The sequence below is a fragment of the Podarcis tiliguerta genome (assembly GCF_965153285.1).
Source record: "Podarcis tiliguerta genome assembly, chromosome: 5".
Taxonomy (NCBI): domain Eukaryota; kingdom Metazoa; phylum Chordata; class Lepidosauria; order Squamata; family Lacertidae; genus Podarcis; species Podarcis tiliguerta.
In genome coordinates, this window is record NC_139538.1 from 53,448,046 (window position 1) to 53,467,331 (window position 19,286).

General features: G+C 42.6%; 2 protein-coding genes across 11 annotated transcripts in view; both read left to right on the top strand.

Annotated features, from left to right (window-relative positions):
* Positions 1 to 5,314, top strand: part of PLEKHA1 (pleckstrin homology domain containing A1) — a 34,211-nt gene extending 28,897 nt beyond the window's left edge. For all 10 annotated transcript variants that reach the window (XM_083439738.1, XM_083439741.1, XM_083439745.1 and 7 more), the window contains one exon: positions 794 to 5,314. In XM_083439738.1, coding sequence (XP_083295864.1) covers positions 794 to 1,114 — 321 coding nt within the window. In that variant the 3' untranslated portion in view covers positions 1,115 to 5,314. The remainder of the gene's footprint in view (positions 1 to 793) is intronic.
* A 2,833-nt stretch (positions 5,315 to 8,147) lies between these two features.
* HTRA1 (HtrA serine peptidase 1) overlaps positions 8,148 to 19,286 on the top strand; it is a 44,583-nt gene continuing 33,444 nt past the window's right edge. Inside the window, exon 1 of the mRNA XM_083443772.1 lies at positions 8,148 to 8,931. Within this exon, the coding sequence (XP_083299898.1) occupies positions 8,436 to 8,931 (496 nt within the window). The 5' untranslated portion in view covers positions 8,148 to 8,435. The remainder of the gene's footprint in view (positions 8,932 to 19,286) is intronic.

The window sequence follows — 19,286 nt, forward strand, 5'->3', positions numbered from 1 at the left end:
GCCCCTGTCTTAAAGTATAATGTTGAAACATGGAGTTTAGTAGTAACGCAGTCATGTAAATAGTTGTTGATAATACTGTACACAATATAAAGCTTAGCAATTGAGACAGCACTTACTTTTCTAGAGGAGAACATGTTAGTATTTTATCTTCAGTATGGCAATAAAATACATTTAAAATGTAGGAATGACACAAATCATATTTGTTATAAATTTGGGAGGAATATGGTCCAGTGGAATTAGTTTATTCCTTAATAGTTTGTAGTTCTATAGAACAAAAAGGTGAAGGAATAAGAAATAGGTGTCTAGTCAACAAAAGTATAAATATTCATTAACTCAGGAAGTGACCTTCAGTGAGGAATTACATTATGCTTCTTTTTTGAATGTGAATACACTTTGCATGCACTTTTGAATAGTTTATTCGAGTTTATTGGGGGACTTCAGGAAGCATTTGTTCACATGTTCCTAAATTATGAAAGTCTGCCTTCAATAATTTTAATTGCATTATATTAAATAAACAAGTGCAATTCCAAACTAGTTTGTGCTGGTAAACTTAAAGTGATGCCATGCTAGACTTTAGGGACCTGACTTGGCCGTTTCAGCTTGCTATCACTGCTGTAAGCTCAGTCTTAACATTTTGCTGCCTTGGAAAACCACCTGCTTTCTGCTCTTAAGCTTTGCTTTGTTTTCCCCCCTTTGATTTGTTTTTTGTTTTTTTCAGAGGTATAAGTTTGAAATGCATTACTAGCATGCAATTAACGACCCACTCAATCTGACAAACATTCCTCCTTTACAGGAACATTCCAACTGTTCTTCAGAATCCACCTGTCCTGCAAAAACAGCAGCAGCCACCTCACATTCCACAACCACTCACAACCCCCCTTTGGTCCAAACCCTTAACACCAAGCCCCTTGTCTTGGAGAAGCGAAGACTTCACGAATCTTTTACCAAGACCAAGCCAGGGAGCTTCAAGATCCAGGCTGTCCCTTCAAGAGACCCAGCTTCCAAAGTGACTCTACAGGGCCTAATGGAACCTCAAAATAAAAATGGCACTCAGGAACAGGATCCTGGCCCAGTGGATCTGGATGATGCAAGCCTTCCAGTCAGTGATGTGTAATAATGGGAAGAGTTTGGAGAGTGATGCATTTGCTTTTGGTCCTTGAATTTCCTTGCTCAGACTTTTAGCCAAAGATGACTATGGGATGAAAGAACAAAGAATGGAATGTTGCTTATATGTGTGTGCTTACATTCAAATTTGTGTATGTTTAAATTGTCATATGCTGCCTTGTACTGATTATCAGAGCGGACCTTTTGCTTCTACCGCAGTCTGATGATAAATCTTTTTAAAGTGAGGGGCCAAAACAAATGATTAAATATTACTGTTGTCAATAAGCAAGATACCAGCTGCTTTTCATCACCCATATGGCAAAACTGAGTAGTATCTTTGTGCTTTAATAAAAGAAATGTCAACATGTGACTTACTTATACTCTAATTCAGGCTATTGACAAACAAGTTGACTTACTTTCTTAAAACACTGGCACAGCCTTTCAGATATTTTAATATATGTATGCAGAGTTGTTTCTTATAGGATCAACACTGTAGAAACTTACAGAAATACGCAGAGCTTGATATAACGTACTTTTCCTATGCACAGAGTCTTCATGTAAAAAACACTATAATTCTGCAGTGTCTGAAATGAAGTGTATTTTCCCTACCATGATGATACAGATTTGGCAGCTGCTGCATGATCTGCATTCTTATGGCACAAATACCACCTGCACTGTATTTTAGACATTGTATACAAGTGTGTTAACTTACATGAAATGAGTGTCTCTATGTGTGAGAAAAGCATTCCTAAAGATGAGGGGCACAGAGCACTTATACCAATAAAAGTGTGCTGACTTTATTGGAACAACTTCTTTGTAACTGCTCTGTGAATCACTGCCCTTCTATAGAATTCAATCCCCTTAGAATTCCTGGTATTTGGTGCTGTGAAACTAAAGAGTAATACAGCTATTTTGAATATTAAGCCTATTTTTATGCACTCCTAAAGGTAAATTGTAATTTTTGCACATTTGGATATTAATGGACCACCAATAAATAAGGGTGTCGTGGGGTTTTTTAAGTAGGGAGAAGGGAAACTGGACTACTAAATAAATCTTTTACAGGTTTAACTAAAAGTATTTTATATTAAGCTTCGCAGAAATTAAAAGTTTAAAACTATATTGTCTTAAGATTTCCCCCCTCCTGTATGCTCCTTCCCCCCAGTGTGGTATTAAATGGTTCCCATTTTATATTTGGGTTAGTAAAGTCTAAACAAACTTGTTTCATGCTGTTAACTGGTACTGAGTTGTTCAATCATGCAATTGTGGCCTGTAACTTTTGGTGCACTAAATTTATTAAAAGTGCCTGTGGGTTCTTCTTTCATGATGTGTTAAATGTTTGGGGGTTAATTGGATGCTGATTTTTGCTTTTGTGGTTTTGTACCTTTTTTTGTGTAGTGTAGTTCTCAAACAACATGTATAAAAAAATGATATGCTAGCATTGCCAGCATACTGGTATCTATTAGCTGTGCATTGTGTTTTTTAAACTGTTCAGGGTTTCAGTGATGAAAATAATGGGTTTAAGACACTGATGTTGGATATTTTGATCAGAATTAGCATGCACTATTTTGTAGTTAGGTTGTGAAATTATTTGCTTTAATCAACAAAAGCCCCAAAGTTTCACATGATGCTGCTTAATGCAATTCAGTTTCCAGTTTGTAGTACTCTAGTTTTTTTAAACCTTGTGTGTGTGAGAGATGCTTGACAAAGCATGAAAAAAAAAGGGAAAAAGGTATTTCAGACATTTAAGTGAAAATGTCCACTACTTCAGTGAACATACAGTTGAGTTATGCCCCAGCGGTGCAGATAAGCAACCTGTTTGAAATTAAGGGTTCTGGAGTGAAGTTGTGTGGGATTCTACTTCAGCCAACAGGCATGTTGCCTGCTCTCCTTCTTGCTTGCCATTTAGTAAGATGTGACAGAAGTGGATTATGCCCTGTGTGCCACCCCAATTCATTGTGGACTCTGGATGTTTCCACATACTCAAACAGGGTTTAATTTGCTTTCAGTTGCCCCAACCTGCAAGCCTCGTTGGAAGAAGATAGCTGCTCATGGCCCAGTAGAGTTTATTTAGCTTCGCAGGTAATAGCACCAGATGACCTTTTTCAAATACTAACTAGACCAGGGGTTCCCAACCCGTGGCCCACAGAGGCCGTTTAACCAGCCCCCGAGCCGCCCCCGAACCGAGCTGCCAGCTCGAGTCCCCACGCGCTGCGCTAAACTGGCGCAGCGTGGGGACTCTCTTCTGCTGCTCTGGAAATTGCTTCTGCGCATGCAGACACCAGAAACTGCATCTGCGCATGTCTGCGGTGCCAGAAAAAGCTCTGCACATGCCCAGATGCTGAAAATCACTTCTGGGCATGTGCAGAAGCGATTTCCGGCATAACGCTGCGCTGGCCCAGCCCATGGAGGATCTCCGCGGAAGTGATCTGGCCCATGCCCAGTAAGCCTTGCCAACCCCTGAACTAGACTGTATAGACTGTCACAGCAACCTGTTTAAAAGTATACCCCCCCCCCCCAAAAAGCCCTAGTCAGTGCCCTCAAAACGTGGCAGTGACAAAATTCCCTAAAGCCAGCACACTGTGGGTCATGTAGTCTTTTCCATTTTAATTCATTTCTTGTTCCAGAGAAATTTTCTTTCAGTTCCAAGGTGACCTGCAATTATTGGCTTTCTTTGTGCCATACATAAAGAAAATGCAAGTGGAGAGTAACACTTGCAGCCCTACTACATAGGTATTCACATGGAAGCCCTACTTTCAGCTTGCCCAAGCCTCTTAATGTCACGGTCTGTACTAGTTTGCACCTTGAGACTTTAAACTTCTGCAACTTGCTCATTCCATCCTGTCATCTGGTCTTCGGCATATAATTTTTCTGCCTGCAGCTAAGTGGCCTCCAGCTTTAAATTAATTTGCCTTAGAGATGCCTTCCCCCACAAAACTTGATTTAAGCCTATATGTCTATGCAGTTCTTTGTGTGATCCCCACCCCATCCCACTGGAATTTACATGGGGGGGCACATTCTGCACTACATACAGTATCGCATAGCAAGAGGTACAAGCAGTTACACCATTGGTGCAGACAATCTTGCATTTTTCTCATTCCATTGTGTCTTCTCATTTTTTGTTCCATATATTTTTGTGTGAATTTATATCATTGCACACATCCACCTAGAAGTGTAACTAACTTTGCCTGTCAGAATCTAGTTACTTTGTGATCATGGTAAATCCACTAGTTTAGGCTTCCTTTCAAGGTTACACTCCCCTTTCCACTTTTTCAGCACACTGATTTTATTTATTGAAAGGTACATAGGTGAAATTGCAACATGTTAATAAAAACGCCCAAACTTTCAGCTTTGAGGGGAAATCGCCTGTGTACGAAAGCGTGTAAACATTATTTGGATTTGTTGAGACTAAAAATTGAGAAGAGAAAAGATTTGTTAGTACTGACAAATGCCTACAGCTATAGTAGTAGCAATGCCAAACTGCGGTGGTCTTGTTTCTAATGAGTATAGCAGCACCTTTACATTTATTAACCATAAGCTAAACACAAGCAGTGTTTGTAAATTACATTATTTGCCTTTTCAGTTACATGTGAACTGGTAAGTTGACTGTTAAGATTAGTTTAGTAGCATACATTTTAACTTGTAACAAACTTAGCCAATAGATATTTGAAATCTTATTTTTCACAAATATGTACATTGTGGGAGAAACTGAATTGGAATGTTTGTATTGGCATACTTTGTTGTAGTTTTAGATTTCCTGGTTCTGGTACAGTTTTCACACTGCATGTTCATTTATTCTGTTTTGATATTGCCAATTTTAGATACTGAATTTGAAAGGAAGCAGCACTCTTATTGGGATTCTTTTAAAATTTAACCGCTTAAGATAGTTCAGTGCAGGAAAATATTGTGGTTGCTAAATTGTTAGGGTCTCTTATTTATCAGTACCTTTTTTTTATAAAGTGGATGAAAATTGTTAAATTATTTTAGAACCTGTGGTGTTTTCTGTAAATGTCACACTTATTAATAAATTGACTTCAGTACTGAAATACAACAATCCTATCAGACTACTATATTTAGTGCACTTCAAAAGAAAAAGGTTAATGGTGAGTGAAACTGTTTGCATACTATCTGTTGTTCTTCCCTGTTTAATTCACAGAAAACTAAGTGACAAGTTTTTTAAAAAATAAAGAAAAGCCGACCTGTGAAAACTTCATTCTGTGTAGTATAATAATCCTTTGGTTCCCATCATTTTTAAAAATAGTGGTCTCACATCTCATACAGATATGGTGTGAAGAGTTATTGCAAAAGGCCTTTTTTGTAATTGTCAGTTGCTTGTAGAATTTAGGGTGGTATCCAACTAAACACTTCCACTAGCACAATGGAATTGTTCCTAGTATGACCCCCAGATCTGTTATGGGCATGCAGGGGTCACACAGAGGAGTAGGAAACCTCTATTGTGCAGCTGAAACTCCTTGTGCTGGCAGAACTGTTTAGTTTGGGGATCATCTCGGGTCCAAATGACCTCTCACATGCATACCTTTAGTTATATTGGTTTGCTTCAGCAGTTAAGCCAGGCATAGGCAAACTTGGCCCTCCAGATGTTTTTAGGCTACAGCTCCCATGGTCCCTAGCTAACAGGACCAGTGGTCAGGGATGATGGGAATTGCAGTTCCAAAACATCTGGAGGGCCACGTTTGCCTGTGCCTGAGTTAAGCTTTACAGCCCGGTAACAGTTTAGGTTGACCTATTTATTTTAGCATAATAGCAATGTTACAAACAGCTGCTTATGCATCATTTCCCCCTCTGATAGTGAACCTAAGTGAGAAGTACTTGGCTGCCTTGGAAGCGAATGGGGGCTACTCAAAAAATGACAGTGGCTGCTCCGTGCATGGAGGACACCCTAGCCATGTACAAGTACTTCAGCTGGTAAATGAAGAGTGTTGTTTTAAAACAACAAAACTGCCTAATGGGAATCTCTTGCATTTACAGAACTGGATGGCCATTGAGCCTAGGAAGGTAGGCAGAAGGCTCCTAAAGCAGGAGATGAATATTCTTTTCTGTAGTGGACTGCATTCCTTCAGGGTTGATTGCTGAGAGTTGCACGATAGCAGGTAACAGTGCCAAAACCACCAGTGGGTGGGGTCCTCTGTCCCTCAAGTAAATATTATTTAATTATATTCTCTTGCTCTGTGTTGACCGTAAAGAAGAACAAAGGCATTTGTTCTTGTTTGTTTCTTAGGGGGAAATGATTGCTTTTCCTTCTCTCAGAAATTTGTGACTCCCTTGAAAACTAGTGGTTTCAAGCAATACATAGTGTGGCCTCACAGCCAGTGCCATGTATCAAACATAACCTTTTACAGTAAGCCTGCAACTTAATTTAACTTGTGTGTGTTCAGCTTTACATACTTGCCCCCCCTTTCTTTACAAATTAGAAAGAGAGCAGACAAAATACTAAAAAATACAGTTACATATAAAAATGTCACATTAATAAAGTTAATATATATATAAAAAAGTATCTTGTAGTGACATGTTGACATAACTGAACCCCAACACGTTGTATGGTGCTGAAGAGAAGCAACAAAAAACAATTGTGATTTACTGTACGGGATTTTACATTTCAGAACTACTAACAAATTGCTTTATTTAGCCATTTAACAGTACCAGTTAAATAAGGTATTGGAAAGACATAGTTTTAACTTTTAATTTGTACAATACTAATTTGTACAATACAGTACTCTTAAAAAAAAAATTAGAGTCCTACAGTATTTTACAGAGACTCTAAAACTCTAAAGCTCAGTTTCACAGAATCTGCCTTGACTATGAATGCCAGACATAAGATTTGAAACCAGTCGTACCGTTTTGTTAATGCTCACCGGTCCATCTTTTTCTTAATCATTTTCTTGTGCTTTTTCTGACCCCTTTTCACCTCTACAATGTACTTTTTATCGTGAAGCAAATGCGACTGCACCATAGATTTATATGACGATATTAAATCAGCAGTTTTATTTTTCATTCCTTTTTTAATTATTGCCTTTTTTAGTCATCAAGCTATCCACTACGACCCCAAAGTCAGTTCCCACCTGCTCAGCTCCCATGATTGCATATGTGAAATTAAACATTTTTTGCACCAACATGCATAAAATTCCATTTACCATCTTAAACCTTCAGTTTGAAGAGGTCCTTTTGGAAATCTTCACAATCTTTGTTTTATCCACAATTTAGTATCATCAGCAAACCTGGCCACCTCATGGCTCACCCCGAATTTATAGGGTTGCCATAAAATTCCTGACACCTGCAAAATTGTTAAGTGCTTTTTTTAATGGAAACCACCAAAATGGTGATTTTAAGCTTATGGAGCTGTTTCCGCTGCTTTTTCCATAGCATTGCCATACATCCGGGTTCCTCCTGACATTTACAGGTATGCAGTTTTGGCAAAATTCCCCTTTGATGCCATTTCTACACCTCAAAACCAGGACATGTCAGGGATTTTCCTGACGTATGGCAAGCCTATCACGTCACTGAAACCCCCAGTTCCCAATCCCATCCTTGGGAGACTCCGGCTTTCCCCATCTCTCCATTCACAGAACTGTCCACTTATTGCTACTCCCCGCTTCCTGCTGATTAACCAATTTCTGATCCGCCCGAGGACCTCTCCTCTTATTCCCTGACTGCCGAGCTGAGCTCACTCACACCTTCCCACACGTCTTATGCACGCACAAACTCTTTGAATGGAAATGCCCATTAACTTTGGGGAGGGGGCCGGCAGCCTCCTCAAATACGTTATTGTGTTGGCTCCTACGGAGAATGCCCCTGTTTCCACTCGGGAGTCCTGGCTGAGGTTGACAGAAAGCGCGGGCAGCGCGTAGCTCCGCCCCGCCGGCATTAAGCGCTCGCAGCTCAGCGAGCTTAGAATAACTTTCCCGGCCCAGGCTCGCCGCCGCCGCCTCCGGCTTGGTGGAAATGGGCTTTGGCGGGTGCCAGCTTTACGGCTTGCCGCGGCTCCCTGCCCCACTTGGCGCGGCGGCGGCGGCGCGTTGCCTTTCCTGCCCCGGCGGTTGTGTAACCCCGCCACGTCCCCTCCCAGGCGGCGGCGGCGCGGCCAACCGACGGGCCGCTCTCCACGCGCACGGCATCTTCTCTGCCTTCCCTCCCCAGGCGCTCCGTTTAAAAGCGGCTCTCCCCGCCGCCGTTTCCATCTGCGCGCCTCGGCGAGCCAGGCGGAGAAGCGCTCTGCTGCAAACCCCTCCGCCTCGCGCGCCTTTCTCGCGCTCCAGACGCGGCACCTTTCTCCAACCGCTTCCCGCCTTTTCTGAGAGAGAAAGCGCGCCAAAGCGATGAGGGGAGCCCTGTGGCCTCTGGCGCTGAGCTGCTTCTGCCTTCTGCTGCTGCTGCCGCCGCCCGGCTGCCGGGCTCAGCTGTACGGGCGGCGCTTCGAGGAGCGGCCTTGCCCCGAGCGCTGCGAGCGCGCGCGCTGCCCGGAGCTGCCGGCCGAGTGCGCGGGCAGCGGCGAGTCTCTGGACTCGTGCGGCTGCTGCCCGGTTTGCGCCGCGCAGGAAGGCGAGCCGTGCGGGGGCCCTCCGGCCGGGGAGCCGTCGTGCGCCGAGGGGCTGCTGTGCGTGGTGTCGCCCGGCGGGCCCGGCGTGGCGGCCTCGGCCACCGTGCGCCGGCGGGCCAAGGGCGGCCGCTGCGTGTGCGCCAGCAGCGAGCCCGTGTGCGGCAACGACGGAAGGAGCTACGGCAACGTGTGCCAGCTGCGGGCGGCCAGCCGCCTCTCCGAGGGTCAGCGCCAGCCGGCCGTCATCGCCATCCAGCGGGGCGCCTGCGGGCAGGGTAAGCCTCTAGCGGGTGGGAAAGGGCTCGGAGCGGGGATGGAGGACCCCTTGCGCGCGCAGGGCGCTACAGCTGAGCTGGCGTCCCACGCTGGGCGCATTTGTTTTTCTGGGCGCTCTGCGTATGGTCAGGAGCTCTTACAAAACAGAACCCAACGGTTTCCCAAGGATCAGGTCTTGTATTGAAATGGGAAAACAGGCCAATTCAGATCTATTAATAAGGCAATTAATTAATGAGGCAATAATAAGGCAATCTATTAATAAAGCAATCAAATGAAGGTTGGAGCCAACTCCTGGCGGCTCTTCGACCCCCCAATAAAATGTTTGAGAAGCCTCCCCCCAAGTTTAGTATTGCCATTCAAATGGTGGGTGCAGGAAGAATGGACAAACTTTAACGATTACTTAGCTAAATTTGTTAAGTTAAACTAATTGGAAATAGCTTGCAGGCAATAGATTGGCTTAGGAATTTATATAAGTTAAGTGACGTTTAACATGTACAATTTCGAACTGAAAAGATATAAGGATGTTAATGGACTAAGTTAAGTTTACAAAAATTATGATTTGGAAAGCCGTTATAAGGATATGCATGGAAATTCAACCAAGGGGAAGCGAGGAAGTCACTTAACAATGTCAATAAGTGCAATTTTAATAGGGATATGATTTATGTTTGTTTGTTTGTTTGTGTGTTTTGTTTGTGTATAATTTTGTGAAACTTAATAATTTTTTTTTTGAAAAAAACAAAAGAAACAACAAATGGTGGGTGTGCACCGTGTTGTGATTGATTATGTGGGGCGGGGCTTACCAGCCCCTACCCCAGTATTTTATTCAAGTTGGCACCCATGCAGAAACGCATGAACATAAAATAAAGGAAGAAGAAAATACCGAAGAGCGCCAGCAGGCTTTCCCCCTTGCATTAGCTTTGCTCCTCTAAAAATCAATCAAGCCATCAAAACCTCAGTTGGTTTCCTGCTCAGTAATGAGGGTGTCTGTGTGTGGGGGGGGGGGAGGCGCTTCTTGGGCTACAGTTCTCCAGCATCAGCATCCACCTGTCTTGTGTCCTATTTCTGGCCTCTAATGGTGGTAGCACAATAGAGAGAGCTCTAAAGCAGAACCATGGGGATTACTGATACGCAGATGGCTAAGAAACCAAATTCCCTGGTCAACACCTTGGAGAGTTCACATTATTCTCTCCCTCTTCTCCCTGCCCGTGTAAACAATAGTTGTGAGCCGTAACACTGTGGAGAGGAGAAAGTGTGCTCGGAGAGACATATGGGTCGATGTGGTCTGATTTAGGAGACGGGGAGAGGTAGTTTGTGCTTGTGGGAAGAAGATGGGTAGGACTGGGTAGAAAGGTCATGAACTGGAAACAGAGGCAGGGGAAACATCTGGGCTTGATGCTGAACAAAGAGAAGTGAGTGAGATGAACCTGGAAAAGCCCATTTTTGGGTAGGCATACTGAGAAGTGATCTGATGGGGATGGAGGGTTTGTTTTTGTTCATTGTTTTGCTGGGTTTTAGAGTGAGGGTGGGGAGTGTGAAAGAAGCCAATGTTGCTCTAGATTTTTGTTGCTTTTTTTAAAAAAAGTAAACGATCAGTAATATACATTTGATTCTTCTCATTTAAAAATAGTACAATAGCTACCTATAAGCATATCCTCTAATTCTATTTTACAGTGGTCTGCTATGAAATGTACTAAATATAATGTTATGAAGCAGTTGAGCAAGACAGCATAGGGTGGGTCAGACTGTTTGTGATGGTGTTACATCCATTGATCATAGTCCCTTGAATATTTAGAGCACAATCCTATAGATTCAGATGTCAGCCTGTTGCAGCCTTCATCGTGGATAATGTCTCCATATCTCAAGGAGCTAGTTTTCTGTTACTCACACTTGAAATCTGTCTTTTGCTTTAGGGTCATTAAGGGCCAAATTATATAGCAGGTGAGTGCTTGCTTAACTCTTTCTACTCTGGCCATTTCCCCGCCTTAACCTCCCCTCACCAGCTGCTTTTCCCCTTGCAGGGCAAAATATACAAATACTTATATGTTTCTTCTGTGCCAGAAAACCATGCAATGGTGAGTGGAAAAGCAGCCAAGAAGAAAGGGTTAATCAGTCTCCTTTCCTCCATTCAAATTTCCAGAATCTTCCAGTTACTTTTCATAAATATCTATATTCATATTAAGAGACAGTTATGCATCGGCTGTGTAATACTTGGCTTGGCTTGACTCTAGCTAAATATTTTCATTTGAAAGAATATTATTGAAAATCAACAAGAATTATGCCTTGACTAATCTGCTACCTGCTGTCTGCTTAAGGCTGCACTCCCACACACATTTACCTGGGAATGAGTCCCACTGAATACACTAGGTTTTGCTTCTCAATCAACACAGGGTCTGTCTGTAAGGCTGCAGTCCTAGCACAATCGGGAGTAAAGACCAGACTAGATGTGTGATAAATTTGTGGGCAAAAAAGGGTCTGCCATTGTTTCATTGTAGAGTGATGTTGTTGATTGAGGTGGAGTGATTTAAAATGATCAAGTATGAGGGGAGAACTCAATCCTTCCCCCTGCTCACTATCTAAAATGGTGTTTTTTTAGCTGTTTTTCTCCCAGAAATAGAGGTTGGTTCATTAGGGCAAATGGGTCACTGCCCTACAAACATCTTGTCTCCCCTTCCTCAGCCCTCACCTGCTTGCCTTCTTATTTACAGTCAGTCAGGGTGTGGTTCTGTCTGTCTCAGGGTCTGGCTTCCTGCCTTCTGCCCCATCCGTCCCATAGATTACTAACCAATTACTAACCACCACTGTCTCCCAGTGAGGCTCCATGAAGTGGATAAAATCCCTTTAAAAAGTGGCTTGGGGTGTAAAAGGAGGGGATACAAGGGTTCATCTCTGTCAGCCCTTCACCTGCACTTTAAATCTTCTCCACCCAACCTGGTTTAAGGAGAATTAGCAGGAGCTGAGATAAGTCCTACCACCACCCTGCCCGTTTGCATCCTATGTTCTGTACAGCTCAATTTGTAGGTAAATGGGCCTTGAGGAATCTGGCTACATGCATGTTATACATTGATAGCTAGTAACTGTGGATCATCTGGTAATACATGCAGTGAAAAGTTCATTGGGCTGGCGACAGAAGTTTTAAATCTGGGATTCTAGAACTAAGCTATGAGGTCTGGAATGCACATAGACAACTTGAGTATCTTTGAAGTACCTCCATTTATAAGAATGTGACAGAAAGGTTATATAAACATCTGGCAGACATTGGGATAGAAGGTACGGGAGCAAACACTTCATTCAAAAAAGAAAAGCCTGAAACCACATTTTATTGAAGTAGAATAAATAGCTGCTTTGATGTTGGGATATATCTGTTCTTTACACATTAAGCTTTAAGGAATCCATTTTCTTTTTAGAGTCCCCTTCCCCCAGTATATACAGAAACACACTTCAAGCAGCTGTTGAAGAAAATCAAAAGTGGCTGCTAGAACCTTTAACCATCCATCCATTTCTACATTGCAGTTTTTCATGTTTACATACTGTTTTTTAAGACTTTAGACTATTTTACACATTTTGTATATGAAAATAATATGGGAACTTACTTTATATAGAACCATCCCCCACAACAAATGTAGCTGGAAGGCTTAGTCTAAACTTCTGTGAAGAGCTTTATGACTAGGTGCCCTTGAGTCAAGTGACATCATGGAAAATATAATTAGATGTGCAAAGTAAGCAGCAACAGTGGGATGAATGGTTGCTGAATGGTTGCCATAAGCCTATGGACCACTTATTGGCAATACTAAAACCCATCTCATCAGAATCTGCACATTATTTGTTAGTTTGATATGGTGCATTTTGTTTGAGGGTAGACAAAATAAAGTTCACGATGTCATTTTTATTAAAGTGTATAGAGTAATCAAGCTGGTCAGTGCTGAGAACCAGCAGGGAGATCCAGCATGTTTTTTTGGTCAGGGGAGATTTGAGCCCAAATCCTGTTCAGCTAAACTTATGATTGAGCAGAGGTGCATATGATTCCACTTTCATGCAAGTTACTGTTGCACGCAGAAGGTTGTAGGTTCAAGCCTTGGCTTCCCCAAACCCTGGAGAGCTGCTGCCAGCCAGTGTAGACAGCACTGGGCTAGGACCCAAGGGCCTGGCACAGTGTAAATCAGCTTCCTGTTGTTGCAAAACTGTATTCTGTGTAGGAACAAAGAAGGCTTCACTGCAGTACTGTTTAAGTGATTAGGATTCAGGATTAGGTTGTGTGATAACACAACTCTTTCATGCTCAGCTGGTATATAAATTTACATGTGAGTATAGCCCTTTGAGTATGGTGGGACTTTCTTAGAATCATAGAATCGTAGAGTTGGAAGGGACCATGTGGGTTATCTAGTCCAGCCCCCTGCCATGCAGGAATGTTTTGCCCAAGGTGGGGCTGAAAACCATGACCCTAAGTCTCATGCTTAACCAACAGAGCTATGTTCTACTGACTGAGCTATGCTATGTAAGCATCAATAGAACTGAGCTATCCGTGACCTAAAGAGCCTTCCAGCATTTTGACGGATGAGAGTGGCCTGACCTTGTGTTATAAATTGCTGTTGAAGGCTATATGCCAGCTAGAACATGGTTTGGCTTTCCAAAAGATTAGTCATGTATTATTGATTCAAATGATTGTGGTCCTGAGGTTGTCTGATTGAAAAAGAAAAGAAAAAAGTTTCAGAATGGATGCAGCTGCAACTTTTAAAATATTTTGCCTTCACCTCTTCAGTCCATGGTTAAAACAATTTATTTCATAACTAAATATAAAATAAACTCCTGTGATGCTGCTCTTCAGGAATAAGCAAAACAAAATAGTTTTTGTACAACTTTTAACTGTTCAGGAAGTTTTCTTTTGTATCCTTATTAAAAATGGCAGTGCCTGTTTGTATCTTGTTTTGTTTAAAATTTGTATTGTAACCAATTGGGAATAATTTGAATTCAGTTCGTTGTAAGTAGCAGTGTGATCTCAAAGTCTATCTTTAAAAAATGTTCGCTTTAAGCATCACAGCAGTACAGCTATCTTGTCCCCACCAAGTTTTAACATTCCTAGTTGCTGAAGGAAAGTTTGCAGAGCATTCCTAATTCCTGATCTATGCTGCTGCAGGGGGTTTGGGTATGGTGGATATTTCCCTTCTGCCCAGCTCTACTTGGTCCTGCCAGCAGAAGGTGACAGGCATAAGGCCCTGAAATGAGGCAGAGAGGATAAAGGGTATGCTGGTCTGGGTCCTAACCTGGACAAGCAGACAGAGGGATGTGATTTGGGTCTCTGTGCTGCACTAAAGCAGGTCCTCAGTTACAGAGGGGGTTGTGTCACTCCATTCAACCACACAACTTCCAGGCTGGGAGTTAGGATTGCCCTTAAAACTTGCTTTTCTATCCCAGAAGGCTATGAGTGGAAGATGTAAAATCAAAATGGAAAAAAGTTCATTACTTCCATTCAGTACAAACCCATGCTTGTTAAGTGTGTGCCTATGACTCACACATCCAGTACTTGAAAAACATATATTGCTTTCAACAACAATAGAGAAAGCAATGTACAATCAATACATTAGCAAACACAAGAATCTAATAAAACAGCAACAATCATAGTAGCCAGTGGAAAAACCACTAACCTCGAATTCCTCAGTAGTCTTATAAAAAAGTACATGAACCAGAAACTTAAATGGATGCTCTGAAGCCTACTAATGCATGTACATCTTCGCAAACTCTCCAGAACCCTACAAAGATTTATAAAAGGATAATGATTCAAATGTCTGCTAAACAGGACTCCCTTGTGGAAGCTTCAACTTGTCCTCCTGAGAAGATATGAACAGATTTTAACAAAGATACAAACTTAGATCATTCGGTCCCTCTAAGGATCCATCCCCTTACAGATGAAAGGATTTCCATCTCTCATGCACATCAAACTATACACACGGGTTTATCTGTCCCTTTGATCTGAAAAGCAAGCAAGCAAGCAAGTTTATTAGATTTGTGAGGTCCATGCCTTTACACAAAATACCATAAAACATTATTAAAAGATAAACAATAAAATTATAGAAATAAGCTAAAATTCATGCCATGCTGTCCCAGCGAAGAAACTACCCAAAAACCCCCGCCTTTCAGGGAAGAAGATACAGCAACAGGTTAAGGGAGCAATGGGAGGGACCTCACCATTTCATCCAGGAACCATACCCTAGTTTTCATAGCCTTCACCACAAAGACCGCTACCACGTGAGAAATCCGTGGATCAGCGTCCACCAATAAAAACTTTACTTGGTCCTCAGAGTTGGCTATTGATTTGGGAATAGTTTGTAACATCACATCCCTGAAGGCCGAATAGATGGGACAATACAACATGTAATGTGTGAGATCCTCTTTGGTTCTCATATGACAAGGACATATACGCTGCTCTACTGGGATTTTTGCATATCTGCCTGACAGATAGGCCGTAGGAATGGTTTGAAAACGGGCCATGGTGAAAGCTCTCCGAAGGGTGGGATTGGTGATATTCGCCAAGTAATTGGCGCAGGTTTTGACTGTTTTCAGACGGGGAAACCAGTGGGAGGACGCTGGGTTCTGTATTTTTGTGATATCTAACAGAGCGTCTCTCTCCAGGATCCATTCCCGAACTTTGTCCGGGCTCCACAGTTTGAGAATATTAAACTCCGGTAGGGTGTATCTAACCAGGATCTCAGATAGGTTTTGACGCCAAGTGGTGTTCTTTTGAAGAGATACAAAGGCTTGTTTGGCCAATAAGATGTTTGAAGTATTTGCAAGGTTGATGTAAAATCGTAGGAATCTTAAGTGGGCCCTGGCAGACACAGAGGGTAATCCAACCTCCACCCTCAAGAAAGCTGCTGGGGTTCCTTGGGGAAGGCCTAGAATCCTCTTGAGATAATAATTTTGCAAAATTTCAAGCCGTTCCAACAGCCTCTGGTTCCACCCCCAGAGTTCTATCCCATATAACATCTGGGGAATAGCTTTCCCAACAAAAGCTCTTAATGCCGGGATCACCAATTGTCCTCCCCGGGTATGGAAGAAACTAAGCAGGACACCAATTGTTCTTCGTGTTAGGATGGTTACAGCCTTAAAGTGAGCTAGCCAACTAGATGTAGCCTGAAATGTAACACCCAGGTATTTAAAAAAGGGGCACTGTTCAATCACATGTTCGTTTAAAAACCATCTAAAGGTGTGGCGAGCTCTAGTGAACACCACAATTTTTGTTTTGTCATAGTTTATCTTTAGTGAGTTATGGGAACAGTAGGCTGCGATCCCCTCCAGCATGCTGCGTAAGCCTCTTCGGGTGAGTGCCATTAAAGCCATGTCATCGGCGTATAGCAATATATTCAGACGTTTACCTTCAAGGGCTGGAGCCGATGACTTGTACTTTGCCATGTACTGAACAATGTCGTTTATATAAAAGTTAAAAAGAAATGGGGCTAGCAGGCATCCCTGTTTGACCCCTTTCCCCAATGGCAGTGGGTCCGTAAGAGTTCCCGATGGCCCAGTTCTGATTTTGACTGTAGTATCTGTGTGTAACTCTCTGAGAATTTTTAAAAGTCGTCTATCAATGTCCGTTTCATATAATTTTTTCCATAGTCTATCTCTACAGATTGAGTCAAAGGCAGATGTCAAGTCAACGAAGGCCACAAAGAGTCTGCTCTTATACGCTTTTGCATATTTAGCTACCAGGGTCTGTAGTACCATACAGTGACCTATCGTATTGTGGCCCTTTCTAAATCCTGCCTGTTCCTGATTGAACAGGTTAGAATGGTCCGCCCAATCTACCAACTTGTTTAATAAGTACCGGGTATAAAGTTTGTATGCGATGTCCAGAAGGCTTACAGGGCGGTAGTTTGCTGGATCTTGAATATCTCCCTTCTTGTAGATAGGGGCTACCACACTTAGTTTCCAATTTGCTGGGATTTTACATGTGTTGTTTATTGCCGTAAAAAGTTTGGCCAAAAAGATGGCCCACCATTGGGTATTTGACTTAAATACCTCAGGGGGGATCATATCCTCACCAGGAGCTTTGCCATTTTTTAATGTTTTAATTAACTGTAGGCACTCTGATTCCGTAACAGGATCCCAACTAGCTAGATGAACATTCTTCAATGGGAGGGGCGGACTCGAATTAGCAATATTTGAGGGTGTGTATAGCTGGAAAAAGTGTTGAAACCACACCTCGGATGGAATACTGTTGTTTACAATTTTTCCTTTGGATGAGACTCCCTGTGCTACTATTGCCCAAAATTTTCTATCATCTCGCGATTTAATCGCCTTATCAAGTGCCTCCCATTGTTCCTTCCTATAAAGGGATTTCTTGAGTTTTAAGGTGTTTTTATAGTAAGAGCGCCATCTGTGGAGATTTACTATAGATGACAGAGTCCTCTCCTGTTTTACCTTGTTTTGTTGCTTCCTAAGCAGGGATCTTAGCTTCCGGCAATCTTTGTCAAACCAGCCCCCCGATTTGTTATGTTGTTTGGGAGGCCTGGAGTTTGTAAGTAGTGGGAAAAGAGACTCTGAGACCCGCTGATATAGTGAAAAAGGATCAGAGTTGGGTAAAAGACACTGGTCTCTCAGAACCAATAAATCTGGAGAGTGCAGGTGTTGTTTAATTTTAAGCTCCAGCTCGCTGTTCCATTTACGCCTGCGTGGGGCCGGGATGTGAGGGCGATCTGGCTGCGACATCTGTCACCCCATTGATCGCCAGGGTTGATTCGGCTGTCCCTTTGATCATTTAGCCTGGCCTTTTCTGAACAGTAGAGGCTCAGAGAAGTTTTTCTTCTTCCATTTCCTCTGTAGTCCCTTGAAAATCTGCTCCTGTGAGTTGGGAGACACTTGGAAGTGGGGGTTGGGGAAAAAAATGCCCTCTCATGTGAACAGAGGAGCACCTTGGGATCTGAGTCTGTTGACTTCTGCTAATAGTGCAAATTTCAGACATTTTCAGAATTCTTCAGACACTGGCTGATTTTCCCCCCTCTCAGCAGCTCTGACATCATTTAATTGACAAAGTTGGACAGAGCACTATTTAAATGTTGCCACCTGTCTAGTTTTTGACCTGATTACCCAGTTCCTAGGCTTCTCGTCTGGTTTTTAGACATCTCTTTGTCCCCCCCCCCCCACTACTTTCCCCCTCTTGACTGTAATGTGTGTGCTATGAATATGAGCTACTTAGGAGGTTTTTTTTGAGAAGCAGTGTATATGCCTGCATTTCCTCCGGCTGGTGCTTTGTCTGGATGTCAGTCGGAACAAAAGAGAGGGACTGGAAAAGCAGGTCTCATCCCTGATGCAGCAAAAGCAACTTTTGGGTACTGGGTTTGATCTTTTTTATAGCAACTTATAAAGGATGCTTGAATGGCCTCAATAAACAATCCATTGTATAATTCTGGGTATTTTATTTCATATCACTTTCTCAGGGAGTACACTGTTTCCCTTTTTACAAAATGAGGTTCTTCGTTAAAATAAGTTTCGATGTAATTCCCAGGATTAACATTGTTTGCTCCTTTTTGAAAAGCATAGCAATGAGTTGCAGTGCACAGTTCTTTCCTCCCTCCGTTCCCTCCTTTTTCGCAAGCGCTTAATTGGACCGAGAGATTGAAGTTCTCCTTTGCCCCCACCGAATCACTGCTTCATAGGCAGGGATATGAATGTTGTGCTTTTGCCTGTCTGGAATGTATCCTTGCACTGTGACAATGGCTCTTGCTTGCCTTAATGGAGAGTTGTGCGTGCTTAGAAACCCAATGCTTTGGCATTGCTGGCATGTAGCCTCCTGTCAGATCCATTGCCTCACCCACCTTTGCCTCTTGTCTGACCCACTGGCATGTAACCTCACCCTCCAGGCTGGAAAAGGTCCACCATCATCACTCTATTTGTTCTGCTGACTGATGAAGCTCCAGCCGAATGGCCCAGCCACCTGTGGGGAGAAATGTGTTCCTCAAAAGGGTTTTTTTGGGGGGGCGGGGGTGTTGTGTTCTTTGTGCGGCTGGTCTGCTTGCCCATGCTTAATAATCAGCCTGTCTACAGATACTTGAAAAAACAAATGTTAATAAGACACAAGACTACTAAGAAAACATTAAAACTCCATATTCAGATTTGTTGTAGCTGCAAAACACTTGCCTGAAAATAGGTCGTCTTTTTCTGAATGCAGCTTGAGATATGGCAAGGCTCCAGTGGAAGAATGCTAAGAATTGCTATAGACATACCCTCGTTGTATGAACTTGGTCTGCTGATGGAATAATCAAGACAGCATTTTCCTGGAGATTGCAAATGAGGGAGGAGGTATGCTAGATATGTTGGATCTAATACAAGCAAAATTTTGTATGATAGAACCAGTGCCTTGACT